This window comes from Homarus americanus, unplaced genomic scaffold (genome assembly GCF_018991925.1).
Source record: "Homarus americanus isolate GMGI-L3 unplaced genomic scaffold, GMGI_Hamer_2.0 scaffold32929, whole genome shotgun sequence".
Classification (NCBI taxonomy): Eukaryota; Metazoa; Arthropoda; class Malacostraca; order Decapoda; family Nephropidae; genus Homarus; species Homarus americanus.
In genome coordinates, this window is record NW_024737097.1 from 12,199,582 (window position 1) to 12,223,887 (window position 24,306).

At 37.4% G+C, this 24,306-nt stretch overlaps 1 protein-coding gene across 2 annotated transcripts in view; it reads right to left on the reverse strand.

The window, feature by feature from the left end:
* Positions 1-24,306, reverse strand: part of LOC121873211 (oxygen-dependent coproporphyrinogen-III oxidase-like) — a 96,919-nt gene that overhangs the window by 48,736 nt on the left and 23,877 nt on the right. For both annotated transcript variants that reach the window (XM_042376563.1, XM_042376564.1), the window contains exons 4-6: positions 22,208-22,410; positions 12,469-12,616; positions 2,703-2,865 (exon numbers count right to left, since the gene is read on the reverse strand). In XM_042376563.1, the coding sequence (XP_042232497.1) occupies positions 2,703-2,865; positions 12,469-12,616; positions 22,208-22,410 (514 nt within the window). The remainder of the gene's footprint in view (positions 1-2,702; positions 2,866-12,468; positions 12,617-22,207; positions 22,411-24,306) is intronic.

Here is a 24,306-nt window from a genome sequence, read left to right on the forward strand (position 1 = left end):
TATATTATATATATATATATAATAAAACCTCGATTAACCGCCCACAAATGGGGGGATGGGGCCGACGGATAATCCAAAAGTTTGATGAATAGTAAATAAAGTCTACAGAAATAAAACATACATTTTCAAAGTACCTATCCCTAATCTACCTCATTTAAGTCCCTCTATTCATTTTTGTTCATTTGCCATTCATATTTCAATAGAATTTGCTTTAAAATAATAGCCACTTTAGTCAATAAAAATGAACCAGCACAGAAACCGTAATAAAAAATGGAAAATTCAAAGAACATATTGCATCACGAAAATTGTGACCAAGTCCCAGGTTGCTGATCTGACTTTCTGCCTCATTTACACACAATTGCAGAGTCTGAATTATTTCTCTTACTTTTGACAACACAACATACATACAGGTATATTGTTTCTCACTCTCGATTTTTTTTTTTGCATTTCTTTATGGTTCTTTATTATTATTATTATTATTATTATTATTATTATTATTATTATTATTATCATTACATTATCGCCCCCCAGGCCCTGATGTGGGTCAGTGACCTGTGCCCGGATGGGCTAATCCCCGAAAAAAAAAAAAAAAAAAAAATTAGAGGTCCGGATCGGGACTGGCTAATCCGAAGTCGTATTAATCGAGGTTTTACTGTGTGTGTGTGTATATATATATATATATATATATATATATATATATATATATATATATATATATATATATATATATATATATATATATATATATATATATACAGTATATATACTGTATAAAATTTTCCTTGTCCCAATTATGCACATGCTAGTATGAATACCATGATATATGTGGCCATCTCTCTCCCTCTTCTCATGTTCGTTCACAAAACTTTTCGGGCTTCTGCATTGGGTTTTCTAATTACTCTCAGCACACAGGCTAGAGTTAAGTTTTTCTCTTCATAACTCTATTTTATTGATGTCCTCAGTAGCGGGTTCAGCCTTTCCAGGCGAACTTTAGAGAGGATGCTAGCCTTAGTGATCCTTCCGGACGCTGACCTTCTGGTCTTACTAGCAATCTAGAGTTATGTTGGGAATAACCTTGTATCCTCAATATGGGATATATGAGAACCATTCAGGGTGGAATTCTCTACCCAATACATCTTGCTAGAGTAATGGTGAAAGATGTTAGCCAATGGAGCGCTATGGTAGCAGCTCAGCACTGTCAACCCTTCTGGGTGACGATTCTCACTCAGGCATTTTTCGCTCAAGCTAATTAATTGAAGCGATGATGTCTGTGCACCCTGATTGGCAACAAATAGAGAGCTTGATGATCCATCAAAATATAAATGCTCTAAATGAAGTTAGTTTGATTAAGAAACAAAGTTCATTGAGCTGAGGGATAATTGAGATAAGAGAAGGGAGAGGTGTATGATATAGTGAGTTAGTTGTTTATGATTGTCATACTGGTGACTTATATAAAAGTAAGAGATATTAATGAAATAACTTACTAAAATATCACATCTGGGGGGGAGGGAGGTACATTTTTACTTGTGTGTAAAGAAATGTATATCCCCTTTATGTGTTTGCCCGCTTGCCCGTTTGCCCTTAGGACAATTATTTCTTTTACCTATATTGTTTACTGTATATGTGTGTGTGTGTGTGTGTGTGTGTAAACACACAAAACACATATAAATAAATAATAATGGGAAAATCCTCTCACAAATAATCAGAAACAAGAAAACAATATTTAGAATAAATGTGAGTCTACCCTCAAGTCAGCTCTGTGCTTTGTTATTAAAACTAACTTTAATTACAAAGCAAAAATGCCAGCAACTTTAAAACTACCCTTAGACATTCTTGGGTACATCCAGGTTGTCATCTGCGAATAATCGAGGTCCGCAAATTAAAAATCCGCGAATTGTCAGGGCTTGCTGCAGTTTATTTTCATTAATAATTCCTTTCTAACATTCTTAAGATACACTTACAACTGGTAATATGTACTCCCAATACTCCATCCATATTTCTCACTTCAAACACACTATACATCTTCAAATATTTCTTTTCACAAATCATTATTCATGTACAGTACTGCAATGCATCACCGATCATCATTTCCTTGTAAAACACTTTACAGTAAAGAATCATTTACAGTATCTTAAGCCTTGTATTTCCAATAGATAAATCTAAAATTTAGTTGCAAGGTTTTAAGAAAGTTAAATATAAATTTTTGCAAGTCAAGGTAAAAAAGACAAAATGAACAAGTGTATTAATTAAATAAAATTTTTAACTGGGGGAAGGGATGAACCAAGAGCCCACCAGACGGCTGGGTCCTTGGAGACACCCTTTTTGTATCGCTGTACTTTCTAGAAATTTTGTACTTCAACTGGGTTGGTGGTCTTTATCAATAATGGAGTATTTTCTCCTCTGAGATTACTACCAGTTAACTACAGCTATCATAACATTCCCAGCTTCAACATTAATGGTCTTCAGCACTGTTACAAAGAGATGGCAAATAGTATATGAATAAAAAATTACTATAGCATATAGACAACTTTGGTGAAATATAGTGAGTAAAAGTAACTCAGTGCATATTCACTATTGCAGAAGTAAATATGGAAACAAACAACAGGTAATTCCTAAGAAAATATTTTAATAAGCCATCAAAGACTTCAACACATCATCACACATTCCTTTGTTAACCTTACAAATACTATGAAGATACTTACCCCTAAACTTTATATGAAAGTAGTCATCACACCACTTTTTATAATCTGGATAATATTGAGGGTCATGGCGCTCACACGCTGATTTTAAAACACTATGAAAGTGCCTGACATCATCTTCATTAAGATAGTATGGAGTCAGGTCTGTACCACCTCCAAACCACCACTGTCATGAAAAATGGAAAAAAGTGTTCATAAAGATGCAATGAAAGAATAAGAAAAATAAAGGAACATGTGGAAAATACTGTACAAAGGCCAGAAAATGGAAAGATGACTTCATTAATAAAAATACAGCAGACAATCATGTAGAGGTGCAATGCAAATAAATTAAAGTGTAGCAAACCAATAAGTTGCAACACAAAGATACGTATCTAGAAGTGTGACAGATCATTGTGTACAGCGTTGTTATAGTACAGTGTCTATGTACCTAAACAGTCTCCCTTCATATGTTGTCCTTTATTCATTGCTACTACTGTAATAGATGTAATCTGCTATGCAGATATAGAGAGAAATCCACATAACTCTGCTTCTGTTAAGTTGGAATTGGCAATAAATCAACAGGAGCCAAGTCATGTTCTTAAGCTTTAAGGAAAAGGTATCCCTTGTTTAGCAATAATTATTTTTTTTACATCTATTCTCACTTAACGTTAGTTAAAAATCTGGTTTGGCGATAGCTTGACTCACTGGGAAGGGGAAAAACTGGAGATGAGGCGGACTGTGAGATGGCATGTTGCCATTGTTGCATGTAATAAAACTATAAAAGTTGTGAAAAAATCATTACAATACAGTATACTCTAATGTGGCTTAGGAATAAAGAAAATATAATATAAAATAGGTCATATGTTGCCGAATTAATTACTGTAGGGTAAAGACTAAAATCAAATAATGCAACATAAAAATTATAAGAACTGTATGTAATAAATAAAGAGCATGGATGTGTATATGAGTGAAGTGAACATATATGTGGAGGTAGTGGGCTGTAACTGCATCACGAGCCCCGCTGTGCTCCCTGACTTCTTCCCCAATGTGACTGTTCTGGCCCTTAACCGTTGATTCTTGATGAGTTAATGGAGCTGGAACATGTAAAAGTTTATGGGGTTTTTAGTAGCAAAAACCCAACTATCCATTCTTCATTTATTAGGAAAATAAATTATATATAGTTCCAAGTGTAAATACAGTATATCAAAGTAACATAATCACTGTAGCTGTGAGTGTTAAATGAGGACAGAAGCTAACTAAGATTAGCTCAACCAAATGCGTCAGATTGATGTGAGAGTGGGGGTGATAGTGAGTAGAGACAGCTCGAGGGAGAACTGAATATATCAGACGTCCTCCCTTGAGGAAAGACAGAGCACATCAGGGATGGCTCCAATAATGTTTTCTTTTTGTCAGGGTTATCAAACTACTGCACTCAATAGGTGGCCAGGGAGCCGGTTACTTATGCCTGAGCTTAGCACTAAGTGACACGCCTTCCCGTGGACACAACTTATCATGTGCTCTGAACATGAACCTCACAGATAGTGGAAAGTTAGAGGGGAGATAATTATACAAGACTAATATAATTAACCCACATTTATACAGTAAGTCCTCGCTTATCGTTGTTTCAGTACGTCGCTGAACTTTAAGAGACCAAAATTTCGTTTAACGTCCCGGTGATCCAATACTACGTCATTTTGCGTCGTCACAGACTACTCTCTATGGCGCATCACCCACTCTTGTGTGGCTGCACTGCGCTCTCTCGGCTCGGTGAGCTGCCCTCACTCGCGGAATGTCACAGCGTCCTCAAGCGACGCCAAGCCAGTCTCTGTTACGACTTCACTTCATTTGTGTGTGCTTTAGTGTTTTTGCTCTAAAACTGTACTCGAACCATTCGAAATGGCTTCCAAGTACCCATCAAGTGCTACTGATGCTAGTGTATTGAAGAGTCAACGTAAGACCATTACCCTTGTTACGAAAATGGACATATTAACCCGATTTGAAAAAGGGGAACGTTCTGTGGACATAGCTGCTGTGCTTTGTCTAACCCCCACAACGGTGAGTACTATCCGGACCAACGCTGACAAGATTAAAGTTAGTGCTGGAAGTGGTTCTTCTCTGAGTGCTACTAAGACGACTCGTACTAGAAGCACTGCGATTGAGAAGATGCAATGCAATGCTCCTGTGAGCCTTATGGTTATCCAGCATAAGGCCAGATCCTTGTTTGACGACTTAAAAGGCAGAAGAGGGTGAAGGATCAAAGGAAGAAACCTTTACGGCCAGCTGAGGATGGTTTCAATGATTTAAGTGCCGTTATAACTTCCACGACATAAAGATGACCGGTGAAGCTGCCAGTTCAGAGACAGTTGCTGCCGAGACATTCCCGCCAGAATTCAAACGGATTATCCAGCAAGGAGGCTACTTACTGAAGCAAGTCTTCAATGTGGATGAAACTGGTCTCTTTTGGAAGAGGATGCCAGAGAGGACCTATATTTCCAAGGAAGAGAAAAGAGCATCACGTTTTAAAGCAGCAAAAGACCGCTTGATGCTGCTGCTTGGCGCAAACGCTGCTGGTGACTCCAAGCTGAAGCCTATCATGATTTCTCGCACTGCTAACCCACGGGCCCTGAAAGGTTACTCTAAGGATCACCTTCCTGTCATTTACAAGGCAAACAAAAAGGCATGGATAACCGGCGCCATATTTAAAATAATAATAATAATAATAATAATAATAATAATAATAAACGGTTTATTAATAGAGATGCAGCCGGTGGCTGAAAATATACAGACTTACATTTGATTTAGACATAATGATATAATATGCATTGAATACATTTACAGGGCTGTACAGTACATAAATCAGGAGTTGTTTATTATTTTAACAATAGATGGGATGGTGCTATTCTTATATCTATCGGTGCGGGGTCTTATGGGCTGAATTTTGTTGTAGTGGCAGACTGCGCGAGGTGGGTGGGGGGCTGCCGGTGGCAGGAGGTGGCGATGACAAAGGTGGTGCATTAGTTGGCTGCCAAACCTTTTCAGTGCTTGGTGGTGGAGGTCACTGAGGGATGGCATTTCCAGGGTGGAGAAAGCGTTGGTGTAGCCAGAGTATTCTGCGCCGAGTATGATTCTGCAGTGGCTAAGCGTGTACGCCGTCCCTGCACTGAAGGAATACTGTGCCAAGGAGAACCTTAACTTCAAAATTCTTCTGATCCTTGACAATGCTCCAGCTCATCCTCTCAATCTCGACGACTTGCATGACAGTGTAAAATTTGTATTCTTGCCTCCCAACACGACAACACTGATGCAGCCTATGGACCAGGGCGTCATCACTGCATTCAAGGGGTATTATTTATGCCGTACCATGGTCCAGCTGCTCAAGGTTACAGACGGAGAAAATAAACCAATGATCCGAGAATATTGGCGCGGCTTCAACATTATTCATGCAATTTACAACATTGGCAAGGCATGGGAAGAGGTTTCAGAAAGTTGCCTGAATGGTGTGTGGCGTGAATTGTGGCCCGAGTGCATCAACAGTTTTACGGGAGAGAGCAAAATTTTTATATTTTGTGCAAAATATGACATTTATATTCAAATCATTCGCTGTCTTGCAAGGATTCCAGCAATACAAATTATACTATCCTAACTTTAGTCTGTGACATTATATAAGATAAAAACTTTAAGCCTAAAACTCCAAACCCAGGCTGGGAAGATGGGGAGGAGGGAGAGGAGGGGAGGGGAGGGGAGGGGAGGGGACAGTGACATGTTTGACAGTTGGCACCGAAGGTCTAGCGAAGTATTTATTTGTTTATTTATGTCCTTTAGCTTGAATTTAAGTTTTTTGCTTATAAAATGTCACAGAAATGACAAGAGAGAATATAATTTACATTACTGGAATTTTTATAAGATAGTGATTATTTCGAATATAAACATGCTACAGTTTGCACTTGACAAAAATTTTAGTAATCATTTAGTACATTACTTTGAGTATATGTACAGTACAGCTTTGCCCTTAGGACAGTGTAGCGTTCCCAGAGAAACATTTGGCGCAAAATTTTAAATATGATGCGCCAGATTGACTTGTGCAGGCAGGCCAAATGGTGATATGGTAATCAGGATGGCCTGCTTTGTCCTCTACCACCTACTGTGACAGCTAATGCTGTCACCCTCCTTTCTCTCCATGAAGGAGGTATTGCACATGTACTGTATACTGTACTCTACATACACCCTCTACACACCAGCCTATAGTAGGCATACACTGTCAACTTTGCTATATACAATACTATACATGTGATACAGTACTTTCACACTTACTGAATGTAAAGTACAGTTCTGTATACATATCGGTAATTACCATTTACTTCTTATCACTCCTTTAATGGTACTCTTGGCTAATTGTATCCTGGTACAGTTAAGTACAGTACTGCACAACACAGATCGCATACAAAAACACCAGTGAGCAAGTGAACAAACTTACACAATGGCAGCAGACAATGAACTAAGTGTCATGATGCAATAGTTTGAGGAGACAGGCTGTGAGATACAGGTGTACTCCATCAACCAAGGTTACATTGGCCAATGCTTTGCTTAACCGACGATTATATATTAGGGAAATACCCTGCAAGTATCGCTGACTACCCTGTTGATCCAACTTTTTGTATTATATGAGTTATGCAATCATACCTATACCACCCAGCGATACTTCCTCTTATGTTTAACCCATAAATGATTGAGTGTCTACTACGAAATAACCTTGGGAGAGGATTGCCAACACAGTTTTATGCCAGGGCGCTCCTGCTTAACACAATAACTCAAGGTACTGAATATTTGGACCCATATTCTGGAACAGGGTGGTAATATCGACAATATATACCTAGATTTTGCCAAGGCTTTTGACAGTGTACCCCATGAAAGGCTAAAAATTAAACTGGAAGGGTACGGGATTCGGGGAAATGTTCTAGCGTAGATCGAAGACTTTCTACATGGCCGCAAGCAGTGTGTGGTGATTAATGGCACGAAATCATCATGTGTACCAATCACAAGCGGGGTACCACAGGGCAGTGTATTGGGCCCGCTGTTGTTTGTTTGCTTCATCAATGACATGCCTGACGCTGTATATTCCTCCAAACAAATGTTTGCGGATGACGCCAAGTTATTTCAGAAAATTAAGAACCAGCAGACTGTGAAGAGCTGCAGAAGGACCTCTGTGAGCTCCAAGAATGGTCGAAGAAATGGCTGCTAAGATTCAATGTCACGAAGTGGAAGAGGATGCACCTGGGACGTACCAAAGGTAAGGAGGCATATCATATGTCCCAACGGGATGAAGACACTGCAATAATTGAGACCGAATATAAAAAGGACCTAGGCGTGTATGTTGGCAATGAGCTGAAGTTCTCAGGCCATTGCAAGAAGAAGGTAAATCAGGCAACTAAATTGCTAGGTTTTATAAGAACGTCGTTCAGATACCTGTATCTACACGGTCCGTACCTCATAACACTCTTCAAGAGTGAAGTGCTTCCCCATCTGGAGTACTGTCACCCCGTCTGGTCCCCAAGATATGCTAGGGACTGTTAGTTGATTGAAAATATCCAAGGGAAGGCCACAAGACTGGTTGCCAGCACTACGGCATTTCAGCTACCCTGAGAGATTGGAGCGCCTGAACTTGCCTAGCTTATACTACAGACAGGCAAGGGAGACCTAATTGAGGTATATAAGCATCTCAAGGGGCACTACTCAGTTGAGTGTCCTTACTTGGAGCTGGCGGACACTCGCCCCACAAGGGGTCACAGCTCAAGCCACAAGCCCAGAAAACTGTGAGGTGTAACTTTTTCGGAATGAGAGTTGTGAACTCTTGGAACAATCTGCCACAGAGTGCTGTTATGGCACTAAGTATGAGCTATTTCAAGACCAGACTTGACCAACACTGGAGCAGGTTCAGGTACATTCAGGAGCCGGTGCATGCCCAGTACTTGGCAACAGTGTGTAACAGAGACGTGACCGATCGCCCAAGCGGCTAACGAGCCGATCAGTGGTGAATAGGATAAAAGTAAAAAGTAAAAGTATTTGCGAACTAGTTCACTAAATTGAACGAAAAATAATGAGAAAATGCCTTCCACTAAATCAAGAGTTCATTATATCAGATTCCGTTAAATCAAAAGCATACTGTATTTTAAAAATTTGCAAATTAAATCCGTGTAAGTCGAGAGGTGACTGTACTATATATAATATGTAATTTGACTTCAAAATAAAGGGACAAACTGTACGAATAGGAAATCTCTTCCCTAACCACTTGTTTGGGCTCTTCAGGGGATCAGGACTGGAACCTTTTTTTTTTCCTAGGAATGGAACCTATTTTTCTCCTTAAGTTATTAATATCAATACAGTAGGGTCGGGATATATCGCGAGATAGGGTCCAAGGATGTTCACCACATACTAAATCGCGATATATAATTACGTGTAATCAATGGGGGAATATAGGGTTAGGTTCTGGAGGCCAATAAAAGTGACTAAACTTGACTTAACAAGCTTATTTTCTTACTAACTGAAGCACCAATGAACACTAGACTCGGGAACACCACCCTAGGCCCCGTTGTGGGTTGATTACCTGTACCCGGGTGGGCTATTCCCCGTAAAAAAATAAAAGGAACACCAGACTCGGCAGCTGACGCGCCATCCCTCACTTGACAATCCCACACCTACATAAATGAACAAACCAAAAATATTAGTTACAGTATTAAATCTTTTCCATTATCTTCACTTCACTTTTCACCTCACTAGCAACCCATTTACACTCACCTTAGAAGTCGGAATCTGCAGCAAAGTCGGCTGCTGTCTCGTCACTCGACTCACAGCCAGCCTCCTTCTGCTTTCATTAAATATGTCTTCTTTGGCATCCTTTTCCAGTTTATTTCTGTCTCATCACAATTCCAGATTTGGTCTTGAGTATAGCCATCTTCCTCAAACACCTTTTTCAATATACAGTGATCCCTCGGTTCACGAGATTTCGGTTAACGATTTATCTTCCATAAGATTCTTAACTTCGGTTAACGAGCAATCCCTTGATTAACGAGTTTTTTACGAGCCGACTTCAACATGTTTTCGCTTGCATTTGGCGGTCCTCCAGCTGTAGTATTAGTCCGCCAATACAGTAATCGGTTTTAGGGCTTAAATTCCTTACTATTTTAGTAAATATCAAGAAGTTTATACTGTACTATTCAATAATTTTAAAAGTTTAATATTAACTTTTTTAGTTATTTTAACAATTATTGAACATAATTGAAGGTAAAGAAACTAGTTTCTGGCATGCCATCCAGCCTGTTAACACACCAGACAGGTGTTAGTCTCTCTCTGTTTTCAGTGGAGGTAACATCTTGCTTGAGACTCTCTTCAAACTAAACGTTTTTTTTCTGTGTTTCCAAGCAAATTATTGGTCATTTTGAAATTTATTTTACATATTGACAATATATAATGCAGTGCAGTGTTGATTTAAAGAAAATAATCTTGAATTACACCAAGAAAACTAAAATTTTATGGGTGAAATGGTGCCATGGGGTGACTTCTCTTCCACCCCAATGCCTTCTCTTCTCCCTTCTCCTCCACCCCAATTCTAATTCCCATCATCATCCAGGAGCCTTCTACATACACACCTCAAAGTAAGTGAACTTTTCTACCTTTTTTGTTGAATTTAGGCAATTTTCGGTGAGCTGGAACCAATTACCCAAAAACCCATTGAAACAATGGTTTCGGTTAACGAGTTTTTTGGTTAACGAGCAACCTGCTGGAACGGATTGTGCTCGTTAACTGAGGGACCACTGTATCTTCACTTTTTCCGTTGCAGCTGTGTCGGCCGATGAAGCTTCCCCTGAGAGAGATGCGCAGCTTAATTCAGCTCTCTTGATGAAGCTGTGAAGCCAGCCTTGGCTAGCTGTGAATTTACATTCACTTGCTGGCTTTCCTTCTCGCTAAAGTAGACGTGTCTGTATTTCCATTGCCTCACTCTATCATTTGACCCGATATAGCAACTTTACGGCGTTGACAGTATTTATATTTGCACAATAATTATAAATAGATCGAGAGCAGAAAAATCCAGCGTTACCCAAGCGGTTGGTCTTCCCACTCACACACCAACTATATAAGGATGTGGCTAAACATAATGCAATCTTTTATAATGCTGGGAACCCTTGTCCCCGGGCCCTGAGCAAAAAAGTTTAGAGTGATTTTCTCGCAATTTTTTCAAATTTTCCGGTAATTGTGTATCATTTCATAATCGATATTTGCTCCCAGACACAGAAGTAAAAATTTTGACATATTTTCCAGATTTTTTTTTAATTTTCAGAAAATGCTCCTGATTTTCAACCTCGGAATTTGTTTCCAAACCCAAATTTAGGGAATTTTCAGGAAAAGATCCAAGCAAATTTCAGTTTTGGCTATTGGAGAGTTCCGGGTTTGAGGGAATTCGGCTAACGGAGATACAGTAATATTTCTGTTAAACAGAATCCCTGAAGCCCAGAACTCTCCGATAGCCAGAATTGAAAATTTCCCGGAAAATCGTTCACAAAGCCGTAATTTTCCAAAAACTTCCAAGAAAATTTTCCCAATACCCAGAAAATTCCAGGAATGAGGGGAATTTTTCCGGGTTTGAGAAATGAAAATCAGGCGCATTTTCCAGAAATTCAAAGAAAAAATTCCTAGTACCCGGAAAACTCCGGGGATAGGGGATATTTTTCCAGGTTCGAGAGATGATGTAATGGGCAATTTATGGAACTACCGAGAAAATTTTTCCGTTGCCCGGAAAATTTTGGAAAATTCTGGGGATGAGGGATTTTTTGCGTTGTTGAGAGAGTTGTCTCATTACCCGGAAATCTCTCATTCCCGGAAGTGCTCCACACTAATTGTTCCGGTTAACGGAGATATCACAGTATTACTATATACATATATATATATATACAGTGGGGTATGCTATAACGAATCTAATTGGTTCTAGAACCTTGTTCGTTATAGCATTCGTTCGTTATAGGATTAATCCGTTCCAGGCCCCCAAATACAACCACTTAACACTGAAAAATATAATATAAAATTGTAAAAATTGTAAAAAAGTGCATAAATATGCATCTAAACCCCTGAAATAAAAAATATCATTAATATTTGTAATAAAAAAACAATAAATTAGAAAAAAATACTAAATATTGTGCCTGTTAAACCGTTAGATCCGTTCGTTATAGCATACCCCACTGTATATATACAGTGGGGTATGCTATAACGAACGGATCCTACTACGAATATTCCTATAACGAACGGTTTTACCTATAAAATTGATAATGCTATAACGAACGAAACTCCTACAACGAACATTATAAATTTTTTTTTTTTACTAATTTATTGTTTCTGTATTACAAGTATTAATGATATTCTTTATTTCAAGGGTTTAGATGCATATTTATGCACTTTTTTACAATTTTTACAATTTAATATTATATTTTTCAGTGTTAATGGTTGTATTTTGGGCCTGGAATGGATTAATCCTATAACGAACGAATGCTATAACGAACAAGGTTCTAGAACCAATTAGATTCGTTATAGCATACCCCACTGTATATATATATATATATATATATATATATATATATATATATATATATATATATATATATATATATATATATATATATATATATATATATATATATATATATATATATATATATATATAAAATATGCATAATTTATGTAGATCAAGGAATAAACACTACAAAAAATAGGACTTTTCTAAAAGTACAGAAAATATATGACCTACATGCTTATTTTTGCCATCTTCATCCTGCATTTCAAAGTATCTGTAGTTAAAATGGATTGTGGGTACATGTGGATTGCGCGGGTGAATCACTGAACTAATCCCTGCAGCGAAGAAAGTAAACTGCTTGTCCTCAGGCAACTCCTTACCTCTGCAACAATTGAACCATCTGCAGGTACATACTATAGTAGAGAAAACTAAATATTATGTAATCATACTGTACAGTACTACACTACATTAAAATCCCGCTTAGGGCAACCCCATTCCACATGAAATCACTATACAGTTGTACCCCACTTAACGCGGTCAATAGAACCCAGAGGGTCCCGTGTTAAGTGAAATCAGAGTTAAGTGAACAACAGAACATATGGGATTAATTCCAATAGAAACCGGCCCGACCCCCAAACTCCACTTTTTGAAGACACATAACTATGTTGTAGTAAAAATAACATCTTAATTTTATGATGGTACATGCACACAATTAATACTTAAGAGAAATAGAGAAATACAGTCGCCAAGTTAATGTCCATTCAAATAATGGACTCAACTCCCTCCCCCTCTCACACTACACTGCCGGCTCTTCCCTCTCTGAGAAATTTTTGGGGGAAAACCACTAAATTTTAATAAATAATACCTCAAACTAAAGTTAGGATAATACAATTGACATTGCTGGATTCCTTGTAAGACCAGGAATATTTTGAATATAAACGTCATATATTTTGCACAAGAGATAACATAGTTACCCAGAGAAAAAATTGTATCTAAAATTTGTATGTCTAATGCAAAATATATGATGTTTATATTCAAAATGATCACCAAATTATAAGAATTCCAGCAATGTAAATTATATTCTGACCGGGTAATTTGTATGAATTTTATGAGCTAAAACAAATATCTTCAGTTAATAAAAAAAATAATAATCTTCACGACACTATCTGTCAATCAAAGTACCCCACCTTGCCTCCCCCCTCTTCCAACCGCGCGGTCAGTCCCAACCCTCCCCCCCACCCCCCACCAATCGTCCCTTCAAGAGATGTGGGGTGAAAAAAATAAATTTTAACATTTTGTATTAAATAATACCTCAGATTAAAGTTAGGATAATATAATTGACATTGCTGGATTCCTTGTAAGACCAGGAATATTTTGAATATAAATATCATATATTTTGCACAAAAGATAACATAGTTACTCAGAGATAAAATTTTATCTAAAATTTGTATGTCTAATGCAAAATATATGATGTTTATATTCAAAACGATCATCAAATTATAAGAATTAAAGCAATGGAAATTATATTCTGACCGGGTAATTTGTATGAATTTTATGAGCTAAAACAATTATCTTCAGTTAATAAAAAAAAAAATATATTCTTCACAGGGTAACAGATGGTCGGTCGGTCCTTCCCTCCCCCCCCACCCCCCACCAACCGTCCCAAGGAGATGTGTGGGAAAACCAGAATACTTAACTTTTTTGTAATAAATAATACCTCAAACTAAAGTTAGGATAATATAATTGACATTGCTGGATTCCTTGTAAGACCAGGAATATTTTGAATATAAATGTCATATATTTTGCACAAAAGATAACATAGTTACTCAGAGAAAAAATTTTATCTAAAATTTGTATGTCTAATGCAAAATATATGATGTTTATATTCAAAATGATCACCAAATTATAAGAATTCCAGCAATGTAAATTATATTCTGGCCAGGTAATTTGTATGAATTTTATGAGCTAAAACAGGCAGTCAGGCAGGGTGGCGTGTGGGGCAAATCTAAAAATAGCGTCTCGAGCCGGACACTCACCGCGTATATGTGGAAAAAATCCGTGTTAAGTGAAAGTTCAGCTCTGGCGAGGCACCGCGTATATGATAAAACGCGTTAAGTGAAACCGCGTTAGGCGGGGTAATACTGTACAATGGTCCCTTGGTTAACGAACGGTTCGATTAACAAAATTTCGGTTAACGAATTAGCTCCCATAAGGATTTTCAGTTCCAGTAACGAACAAAATTTCGATTAATGAAAGCCTTAGGAGAAACACGCTTTGTTGTGCACATCAGCTGATCGGCTAGTTCACCAATATAGTAATCTGTTCTATGTTTACCTTTGTTTCCAGTGGAGTAAATATCAAGGTTGTGTTCTTGAATATTTTTTCATTTTTTATATTAAAATTATAGGTCCTTTTAAAATTTAGCCATCCAAGCTCTGTCTTCATATAGTTTTTCAACTATTATTTTTGGCTCGATGTATGTAACTTTATTCATTTATTAAAACTCATTTACATGCACACACACTGTCCAAAGGGCAAAGCTGTACTGTATATGTAATCAAAATAATGTACAAAATGATTACTAAAATTTTTGTCTAGTGCAAACTATAGCATGTTTACAATCAAATTAATCTTATAAGAATTCCAGCAATGTAAATTATATTCTCTCCGGTCACTTCTGTGACATTTTATAAGCAAAAAACAGAAACTCAATCTAAAGGACATAAATAAACAAATAAATACTTCACTAGACCTTTGGCTCCAACTGTCAAACATGTCACTGTCACCCCTCCCTCCCCTCCAACCAGCCAGGGTTTGGTGGTTATACAGTAGGCTTTAAGTTTTTATCTTATATAATATCACAGACTTAAGTTAGGAGAATATAATTTGCATTGCTGGAATCCTTGCAAGACAGTGAATAATTTGAATATAAATGTCACATATTTTGCGCGAGATAAAATTTTTATTATTTTAGTGTACTGTAGTACATTTTATTATGTAAAGTTTTTCAACTGTATTTTCGGGTAGATTTACATAAATGTCTTCATTTATTTTTATTCATTTACATGCACACACCTCACTAAAAGAAATGTAAAATAAATAAATGACCTAAGTGCAAACCTGTACTGTACATGTACTAAATGATTACGGCACTAAAATTTTTATGTCTAGTGCAAATTATAGCTTGTTTCTATTCAAATTAATCACTATCTTACAAGAATCCCAGCAATGTAAAGTATATTCTCCCAGGTCATTTCATTGACATTGTATAAGAGCAAAGCTTAGTCACACTTAAGGACTGATAAATAAACACACATCAGACCTTTGGCGCCAACTGTCAAACATATTACCTCACCTCCCGCTCCCTCCCTTTCCCCCCATCTGCCCAGCCAGGGTTTTAGGCTTACAGTTTTTATCTTATATAATTATTATCACAGACTATAGTTAGAATATAATTTGCATTGCTGGAATCCTTGCAAGACAGTGAATAATTTGAATATAAACGTCATATATTTTGCACAAGAGATAAAAATTAATCACCTTTATCACATTACAGTAGTGATTTAAGAGTTCTAATATATATATATATATATATATATATATATATATATATATATATATATATATATATATATATATATATATATATATATATATATATATATATCGATTTTGGGGAATTTTAGGAGTGTTTCTGACTTTATGCATTTTTGGCTTTACTTTGTATGTACTTTGTGTTCGTTAACCGAGGGACCACTGTATTGTACTGTAGTGCAAAAAAATATTATTTATTTTTATTTCTTAACCATTGTAAAGCTTTAATTCTCCTAGAACAATTTACGGTGTATGGCTGTTAAGTGCTATAATTGTTCAAGGAAGTACTTATTTTGCAAATGTATTTTAATTTCTCTAATCCTCTGCAAGACAATAACATCCCTCTGTGAGCCTCCTATGCTTACACTTGTGTTCTGTTCACCCAGGTTTACTCTTCCTTTACAATTCAGCCATGATGGATGGATACATTTCATAATGAAATGTGATAAGCTGAATGTAAACATTAGGCAATATATTGCCTTGTAGACATGGTCAAGAAAAATGGGTAAGTGTTCTCTTTTTATATATATTTTGTGACAGTTTTTTATGCTTAGCTACTATTTCAAAATATGTTTTATTAATTTCTCAGACATTACTTTCAACATAAAACATGTCACCAGTTATTTGTATAGCACTGCAAAGGTTAGCCTATTATCAAATTTTTTTTATTTTCTTAAATTAAAAATAAGAGGCTTAAATGAAGGTAACACACTCAAAAGCATCCCTAATTACCATTGTTCATAAAGGACTTATGAGAGCAGCCAATCTCAGTGTACTCATACCTTGATGTGTGAGGCCCCAAAGAGCCAATCAATGTGTGTTGTACAAACCATTCTTGATATTTTAATAAGACTTAGAATGGAAATGCAATTATTTCTGTGAAACAATGGCTCTAAAATATTACCTTAGATGTGAAAGATAAAATAGGAAATACAATAGAGTGAGACATTGATGCCATGGCAGCTGGCTGCAATTTGATTTCTGTCTCTTTATTGAGAACAGTCATGAGGAATAAAGACAAAATATGTGTTTTAGTTGAGATCATCATTATATTTACTGTATGCCAACAGTGACCCTTGAGAATGGAGGCAAGTGCAGCTTCTCTCGTCCATGGCACGTTAAAATTAAAGCTGACTTCATGATGTGTGCCTAGGAAAATAACAGTACTGAAGAATAGAAAAATGTATTAAAAAAAATTAATTGTGAAGGTTAAGACTGTTACAGAAAGGAGTATTTGTGGTGTCATAGGCATGTGGAGGAAATTATTGTGATGACAATAACCAGTAGGATGTACAGTCGCGCACTATTCCACGTTGAACACCCAGCCAGACGACCAGAGAGGTAGAATCAGCTGACGATCTGTTAACTGTGTGTGTGTGTGCGGGGGTGGGAGGGGTAGGGGAAAGATGGGGGAGTTCTTGAGTTGCATGTTGCACAATATAATCATATTTTTTTTTTATAGTACAAAGTAATGGAAGTAGAAGGTATTACAGTAGTACCCCGATTTACACGGTCAATTGAACCCACAGGGTACCGCGGAAAGTGAAAACCGCGTAAAGTGAACAACAGAACATATGGGATTAATTCCAATAGAGACTGGCCCGACCCCCAAACTCCACTTTTTCCGACACAATACCTATGTTGTAGTAAAAATAACATCTAAATTTTATGATGGTATGCTCACACAATTAATATTTAAGAGAAATACAGTCGCCAGGTTAATGTCCATTCAAATAATGGACTCAAATCCCCCCCCCCCTCTTCCCAGCTCACTGGCCCCTACCTCTCTGAGAAATGATTGGGTGAAACACTAGATTTTAACGTTTAGTAATAAATAATACCTCAGACTAAAGTTAGGATAATATAATTGACATTTCTGGATTCCTTGCAGGTCAGGGAATATTTTGAATGTAAACTTCATATATTTTGCACAAAAGATAAAATACTTGCTTTGTGTAAACCAAATTATTACATTAGATCTAAAATTTGTATGTCTAATGCAAAATCCATGATGTTTATATTCAAAATGATCATCATATTGTAAGAATTCCAGCAATGTAAATTATATTCTGGTCCAGTAATTTGTATGAATTTTATGAGCTAAAAAAAAAAAAAAATTATACTTCACGCATATATGAGTAGATGCACCGCGCTGGCAAGGTACCACGTAAATGAGAAATCGCGGAAAGTGTAAAGCGGGGTAATACTGTATTAAATTTAGGAATAAGTTTTTGCCAGTAGCATTACAATGTTGGATATTTTGCACTATAAATGGTAATTTTTAATCTAAAGTTCGAGGCCAGAGAAACACGCGCCAATTCGGGTAAGGACAGTATGGGAAAGCAGGCGCCAGTCAATGATTGATGTCAACCAATTTCTTAGTTTTAATTATTTTCCAAATCTGACATAACTTTAAGCTGATGCACATTTTTAATTGATTCAACTGCTCTTATATGACATTATATTTCATGAAAGAATTTATAGCATATAATGAAACCATATGCTGTCGTAAGTCACGTTTTGACCTAGCCCCACACCGGGTAAACCAAAATGACCTCTTTATATTTATCGTTTTAATATGGTGATTCTAGTGGTATGGTGCTACGAAAGATACTGACAAGTAGTTGCCAATGACGTGTAGGTGTGTAATGCTATCCTTTATAATGTTAGGAAGTTACCTTGTGGCACTGGGCCATCTGTAACACGTGCACGCACACATGCACACACACACATTATCCTTTATTTTCACAAGTAATGAAATTAATAATAACTATGACAAAAAAAAAACAAGTGTTTAAAGACAACAAATGCAACCACCTCTGAATGGAATACAATATAAAATGGTGAAAACATTGATAATTTGCTTGTTGACCACGTAACAAGTGTCGACAGCCAATCAAAACTCATCCGAAGTATTGTCGCGACCCTATAAATCATAAAATTCAACAGAAAGCTCTTAGTCTTCATGATGAACCGTTGTGACACCCAGTAAGCTTTGAGAAGTCACATTATGGGCCTACGAGAAGCTGGACTCTCTATCCGAGCCATATCCCGTGAGCTTGAAATATCAACCGCTACTGTAATCAAGAGGATTAGAAGATGGGAGGAGAGTGGCAACCTGAACGACCTTGGTAAGTACTGATCAGACTGACATGTTATAGGTGATTACACAGGCAATCAAATATATTTACTAGTATAAAAAATTAGTGGCTTTTAATCAACATTTTCTTTATGATTTAGAGAGACATCCCGGCCATGAGTAGCAACTCCTGAAGATGATGCAAGGATCTTTAGAGCAGCTGAGGACAACCCTTTCACTAATGCTGTTGCAATTCGCGAATACTGTATTTGCGGCTGAACGTGAGCGCTAGAACTGTCCGGAGGTGGCTTCATGAGGCGGGTATCCACCACAGGATTCCCGCCAAGAAGGAACGACTGACAGAGGAACAACGTGCTGTCAGACTTGCCTTCGCTCGTCGACGTGCTGACCAGTCGCAGGAATTCTGGGACAGAGTTGCCTTCACAGACGAAAAAACCTTTACATCGGCCAATCACTGTAGAATACAGATGTGGAGGCGCAACAACACTAGGTAACAATAATACATCCTTTTGTCCAAAGCACCAATTAACAAATGCAATAAAACACGTTACCACAAAGGTTCGACTTTTTATGAATTCTTACACTTATGGTAACATTTCAGGAACTGCTGTATGAAAATTATATGTAAATGTTATAAGTCAAGTAATCCTGCTTTTAAGACCTGCTAAAACAACTAATCCAATCCTTTGATATAAATAAATACTACAGTGCTACCTCTACTCTCTCGGCAAGGCACACGTCAATAATGACTATTTGTATTTATTTGTCCAGCTGTATTCTAAATAAAATACCAAATTGGAACCCATTAATTTGCAAGTTATATATTAAGCCAAAATAATTTGAAGATAATTAACGTCAAGGTTTCCAGCAATATTGATAGTTACACAAATTATAATGCATCATGATATTAACAGCTGAAATTTTCTATCAACAGGTACAGTAGAATGACGATTTAAAGCGATTCAATTTAAGATTATTGATTTAAAGCGACACCCACAATTGAGGACAATATTTTAATTTAAAGCGAATCTTTCCTATTTTGCGCGAGTCAATCTAGTGCATCACATATTATAATTCGCGCCTAATGTTTCTCTGAGCACACTACACTGTCCTAAGGGCAAAACTGTACTGTACATGTACTCAAAATAATGCACTAAATGATCACTAAAATTTTTGTCTAGAGCAAACTATAGCATGATTATATTCAAATTAATCAATATCTTGTATGAATTCCAGCAATGTAAATTATATTCTTCCCGGTCACTTCTGCGACATTTTATAAACAAAACACAAAAACTTTATCTAAAGGACATCAATAAACAAATAAATACTTCACAAGACCTTCGGCACAACTGTCAAACATGTCAACTCACCTTCTTCCCTCCCTCCCTCTCCCCTATCTTCCCAGCCAGGGTTGGTGGTTTTAGGCTTTAAGTTTTTATCTTATATAATATCTCAGACTAAGGTTAGGATAATATAATTTGCATTGCTAGAATCCTTGCAAGACAGCAAATAATTTGAATATAAATGTGATATATTTTGCACAAGAGATAAAAATTTTAGCCCTTTGTAATAAAATTAATTAGGACATGTCAGCTCAGTGACACTTTATAAGAGAAAACTTAAAGTCACTCTTAAGGACAGATAAATAAATAAGCACTAGACCTTGGCATCAATTGTCAAACATATCACCTCACCTCTTCCCCCCCCTCCCCCATCTTCCCATCAGCTGATCACTAGTAAACAGACCATTTTACATCCCATAATTTTAGCTGTGTTGATTTATGAGTGTTTGTTTTAACATAATACTACAAAAAACAATGTTTTGTTTATTCTAGGAGATGGGCTGAGGTGCATCTGGGTAGACTTTCAGTCTTTTTAGTATTTTGTGTTTCTCTCAAGTACCAAACTAAATTATTCCATTGAAACAACACTTCGGTTTAGTGCGAATTCGGTTTAAAGCGACCTCTCTTGGAACATATCTCGTGTTATATGTACGTTCTACTGTATGACCGTGAGCATATTTATGAGGAGGCTCGTAAAGGACGCAGCACCTGTAATGTGTGGGGCTATATGTCTGTCCATGGTGTGGGGGACTTGGTTCAAATCGACGGGAGATTTACAGTGCAGAAGTATCTGGACATTTTGGAGAATGTTTTTCTTGCCCTCTCTGCTGGAAAGAAATTTCCCCTTCCCCACTGGACCTATTGTTTTCTTTCAGGATCGGTGGCCCATATACACGGCTAGAGTTGTCCAGCAGTGGTTTGCTGACTGTGAGAATTTGCAGCTGCTGGATTTGCCTAGTCGGGGGGCTGACATGAACTCTTTGGAAAATATTTGGGTGAAAAATTGTGAACACTTGGGAGCCTGCGAGGGAAAGAACATCTACAGTGTGTTTCGCCCACACCAAGGCAGAATGGGAAGTATTTAGGGCTAAACATGATATCCTCCACATCCTTGTTAGATCAAGGCCTGAAAGACTTAATGCCATTATCAACAAAGAAGAAGGGTGGACAGGTTACTAAAGTGAAGAATTTACGTCAGTGCGTTTTCCATAAGCCCAGTGCCTAATGCCGACAAATCAAGACATGTCTGCTGGCACGGTGTTCCTCTGTTGATGATTTCTGATGCCCAAATCCAACCTCATATCATCACTATTAAGACAGCCTTTGTGAAACAAAAATCTAGCCACCTCTCATGAGCTTCACTTTCACTAGGTCGTTTCTCATACAATACTTCTGAGTGAAAAAATTTAATACAATTTTGTATACTTTAGTTTCTCATAAATAATAAGTGACTTTTATTTTCCGTTATGATAACAATCGCTACTTGTTTCATTTCACGTAATAATACAACTTCCCATACATTTTTATTGCAATATTCCAATCCTGTTCTCCTATGGTATTCTTACTAAGAATTGGTGCGGGAAGGTTAAGATAGCGTGTTTCTCTGGCCTCAGACTTTAGATTAAAAATGACCATTTACAGTGCAAAAAATCCAACATTGTAATGCTACTGGAAAAAACTTATTCCTAAATTTAATAACTACTCCAACTTCCATTACTTTGTACTATAAAAAAAAAATAATATAATTATATTATGCAACACGCAACTCAAGAACTCCCCCATCTATCACCCTACCCCTCCCACCCCCGCACACACACACACACAGTTACCAGATCGTCAACTGATTTTACCTCTCTGGTCGTCTGGCTGGGTGCTCAACGTGGAAGAGTCCGCAACTGTACCTGAGTAAACTGAGTGAATGTAGATCACTCACCTGGCCCTCATACTCGCCTGCAGCTGTTTGGAAAGTGGGGCAGACATGACAGTAATGTTAACACCAGCCTTTTCAAATGTCTCAGTATCTTGGAGGACACAGGTGATGCCTCCACCTTCACTGGGATTATGGCGCCTCCATCTGTCAATGGTGAACTTGGCTTGATTTCCATCCTCTTGCTCCAAGGATCGACAAAACTCTGACTATGGAGACACAAGATGACATCAATATACAGTATTAGGTTTGCCTAAATATGAAATCCAAAAAAGTTACCTGTTAATTTTGAAAATGAATATTGCTGAATATAATGTGATACCACAATGCACTTAAAATGGTACAGTAGTTAGAAAGAATCCATCATATCTGAGGGTTGACAATCACAGTCCTCCATTCTAAAAAATTTCCGGATGTTTTTACCAATATCCATGATTTTGCATCTCTCTGGGGAACAAGTTTTTAATTCAATTCATCCAGCCTCATACCCTCAAATTCGCCCATTAATATTTCTGTTATTATCCTGTCATTCCTAAATTATATGACCAAAGTATCTTATTTTTTTTATGTACATTTCAAGTATTTCTCTTGAAGTTTTTGTTAACCTTAGTACTTCTTAATTTGTTTTCCTGTAATTGTAACCTGTTCTTAATAGTCACCAATACCACCACATTTTAAAGGCCTCTAACCTCTTTCTGGTGTCTGCTGAAAGTGTCCACACTTCTAACCCATACAATAGTCCTTGCCATATACAGTATATCCTTTCAGCATAATTTTTCTCAAATCGAAGTTCACCCTTTGGCTGCGGGAAGTGACCCTAAGCTGAATAAAATCATCTGGCGGTGGCCAGAAAAAATGGCAAGTGCGGGAAACACAGCAAAAAGGTTATGTCCCTTTTCAGTAGGTCTTTTAGATTATTAAATTAAAATTTTGCTTGACCTACATTTTTATTTCTTCCATACATCTACCATCATAGCTAATGTTCCTTCCCAAATATGCAAAAACTTCCACTTTAAGTTGTCTTTACAGCATCAACTCTTAACCCATATTCTTCACCTTTTTCCACTACAAGTAATCTGTTAACCATTTTTTTTAATGCTTCTGCACTATTTGTGATAAGAACAGTATCATCTGCATACACGTCGCAGACACTACGCTGAATATCATAACTAGTAAAATGACCCATTTGATCGATAAATATATACCCAAGACCAAACCCAGTGCTTCTAGGAATACGAGGGGATCCCTACACATGAACCATGCGGCGGTCGACAAAATTAAGAAGAAAACCCAGAAATTCAAGACGTGGGTTGGGTCAAACGATGAGCAAGACAGGAGGATGTATGCAAGAGCCAGAAACCAAGCAAAGATAGAGTGTAGGAGGGCTGAAAAGGAGTTCCAAAGGCTGGTTGCACGCGAGGTCAAGTCAAACCCAAAGGCGTTTTACCGCTATGCAAAGTCGAAATTGAAAACGCGAGTAGGAGTATCAGACCTGAGGCTTGAAGATGGTAGTTACGCAGATTCTGACCAGGATAAAGCTGAGGCATTGAACAGCTTCTTTTCCTCAGTGTTCACAAGAGAGGATGCAACTAACCTTCCTGCGTTTGAGGACAGACGGTTCGACACAGCACTGACCCACATTGTGTTCACAGAAGAGGGTATTAGAAATAAACTGTCCAGGCTAAAGGTCCATAAGAGTCCTGGACCTGACATGGTGCATCCTAGAGTGCTAAGGGAGCTGTGCAACGAGCTTGCAGAGCCCCTGAAGATTCTGTTTTGTAAATGCCTGGATGAACAAATGGTCCCCAGTGAATGGAAAGTGGCTTATGTGAGTCCTATCTTCAAGAAGGGCGATAGGCACTCCACGAACAACTATAGACCGGTGAGCCTGACCAGCATAATATGTAAAGTACTTGAGAGTATTATCAGAGATGCAGCGATGGAACATCTACTACGAAACAACCTTGTAAAAGATTGCCAACACGGTTTTATGCCGGGGCGCTCTTGCTTGACACAATTGCTCAAGGTATTGGATATTTGGACCCATATTCTAGAACGGGGTGGTAATATCGACAATATTTACCTAGATTTTGCCAAGGCTTTCG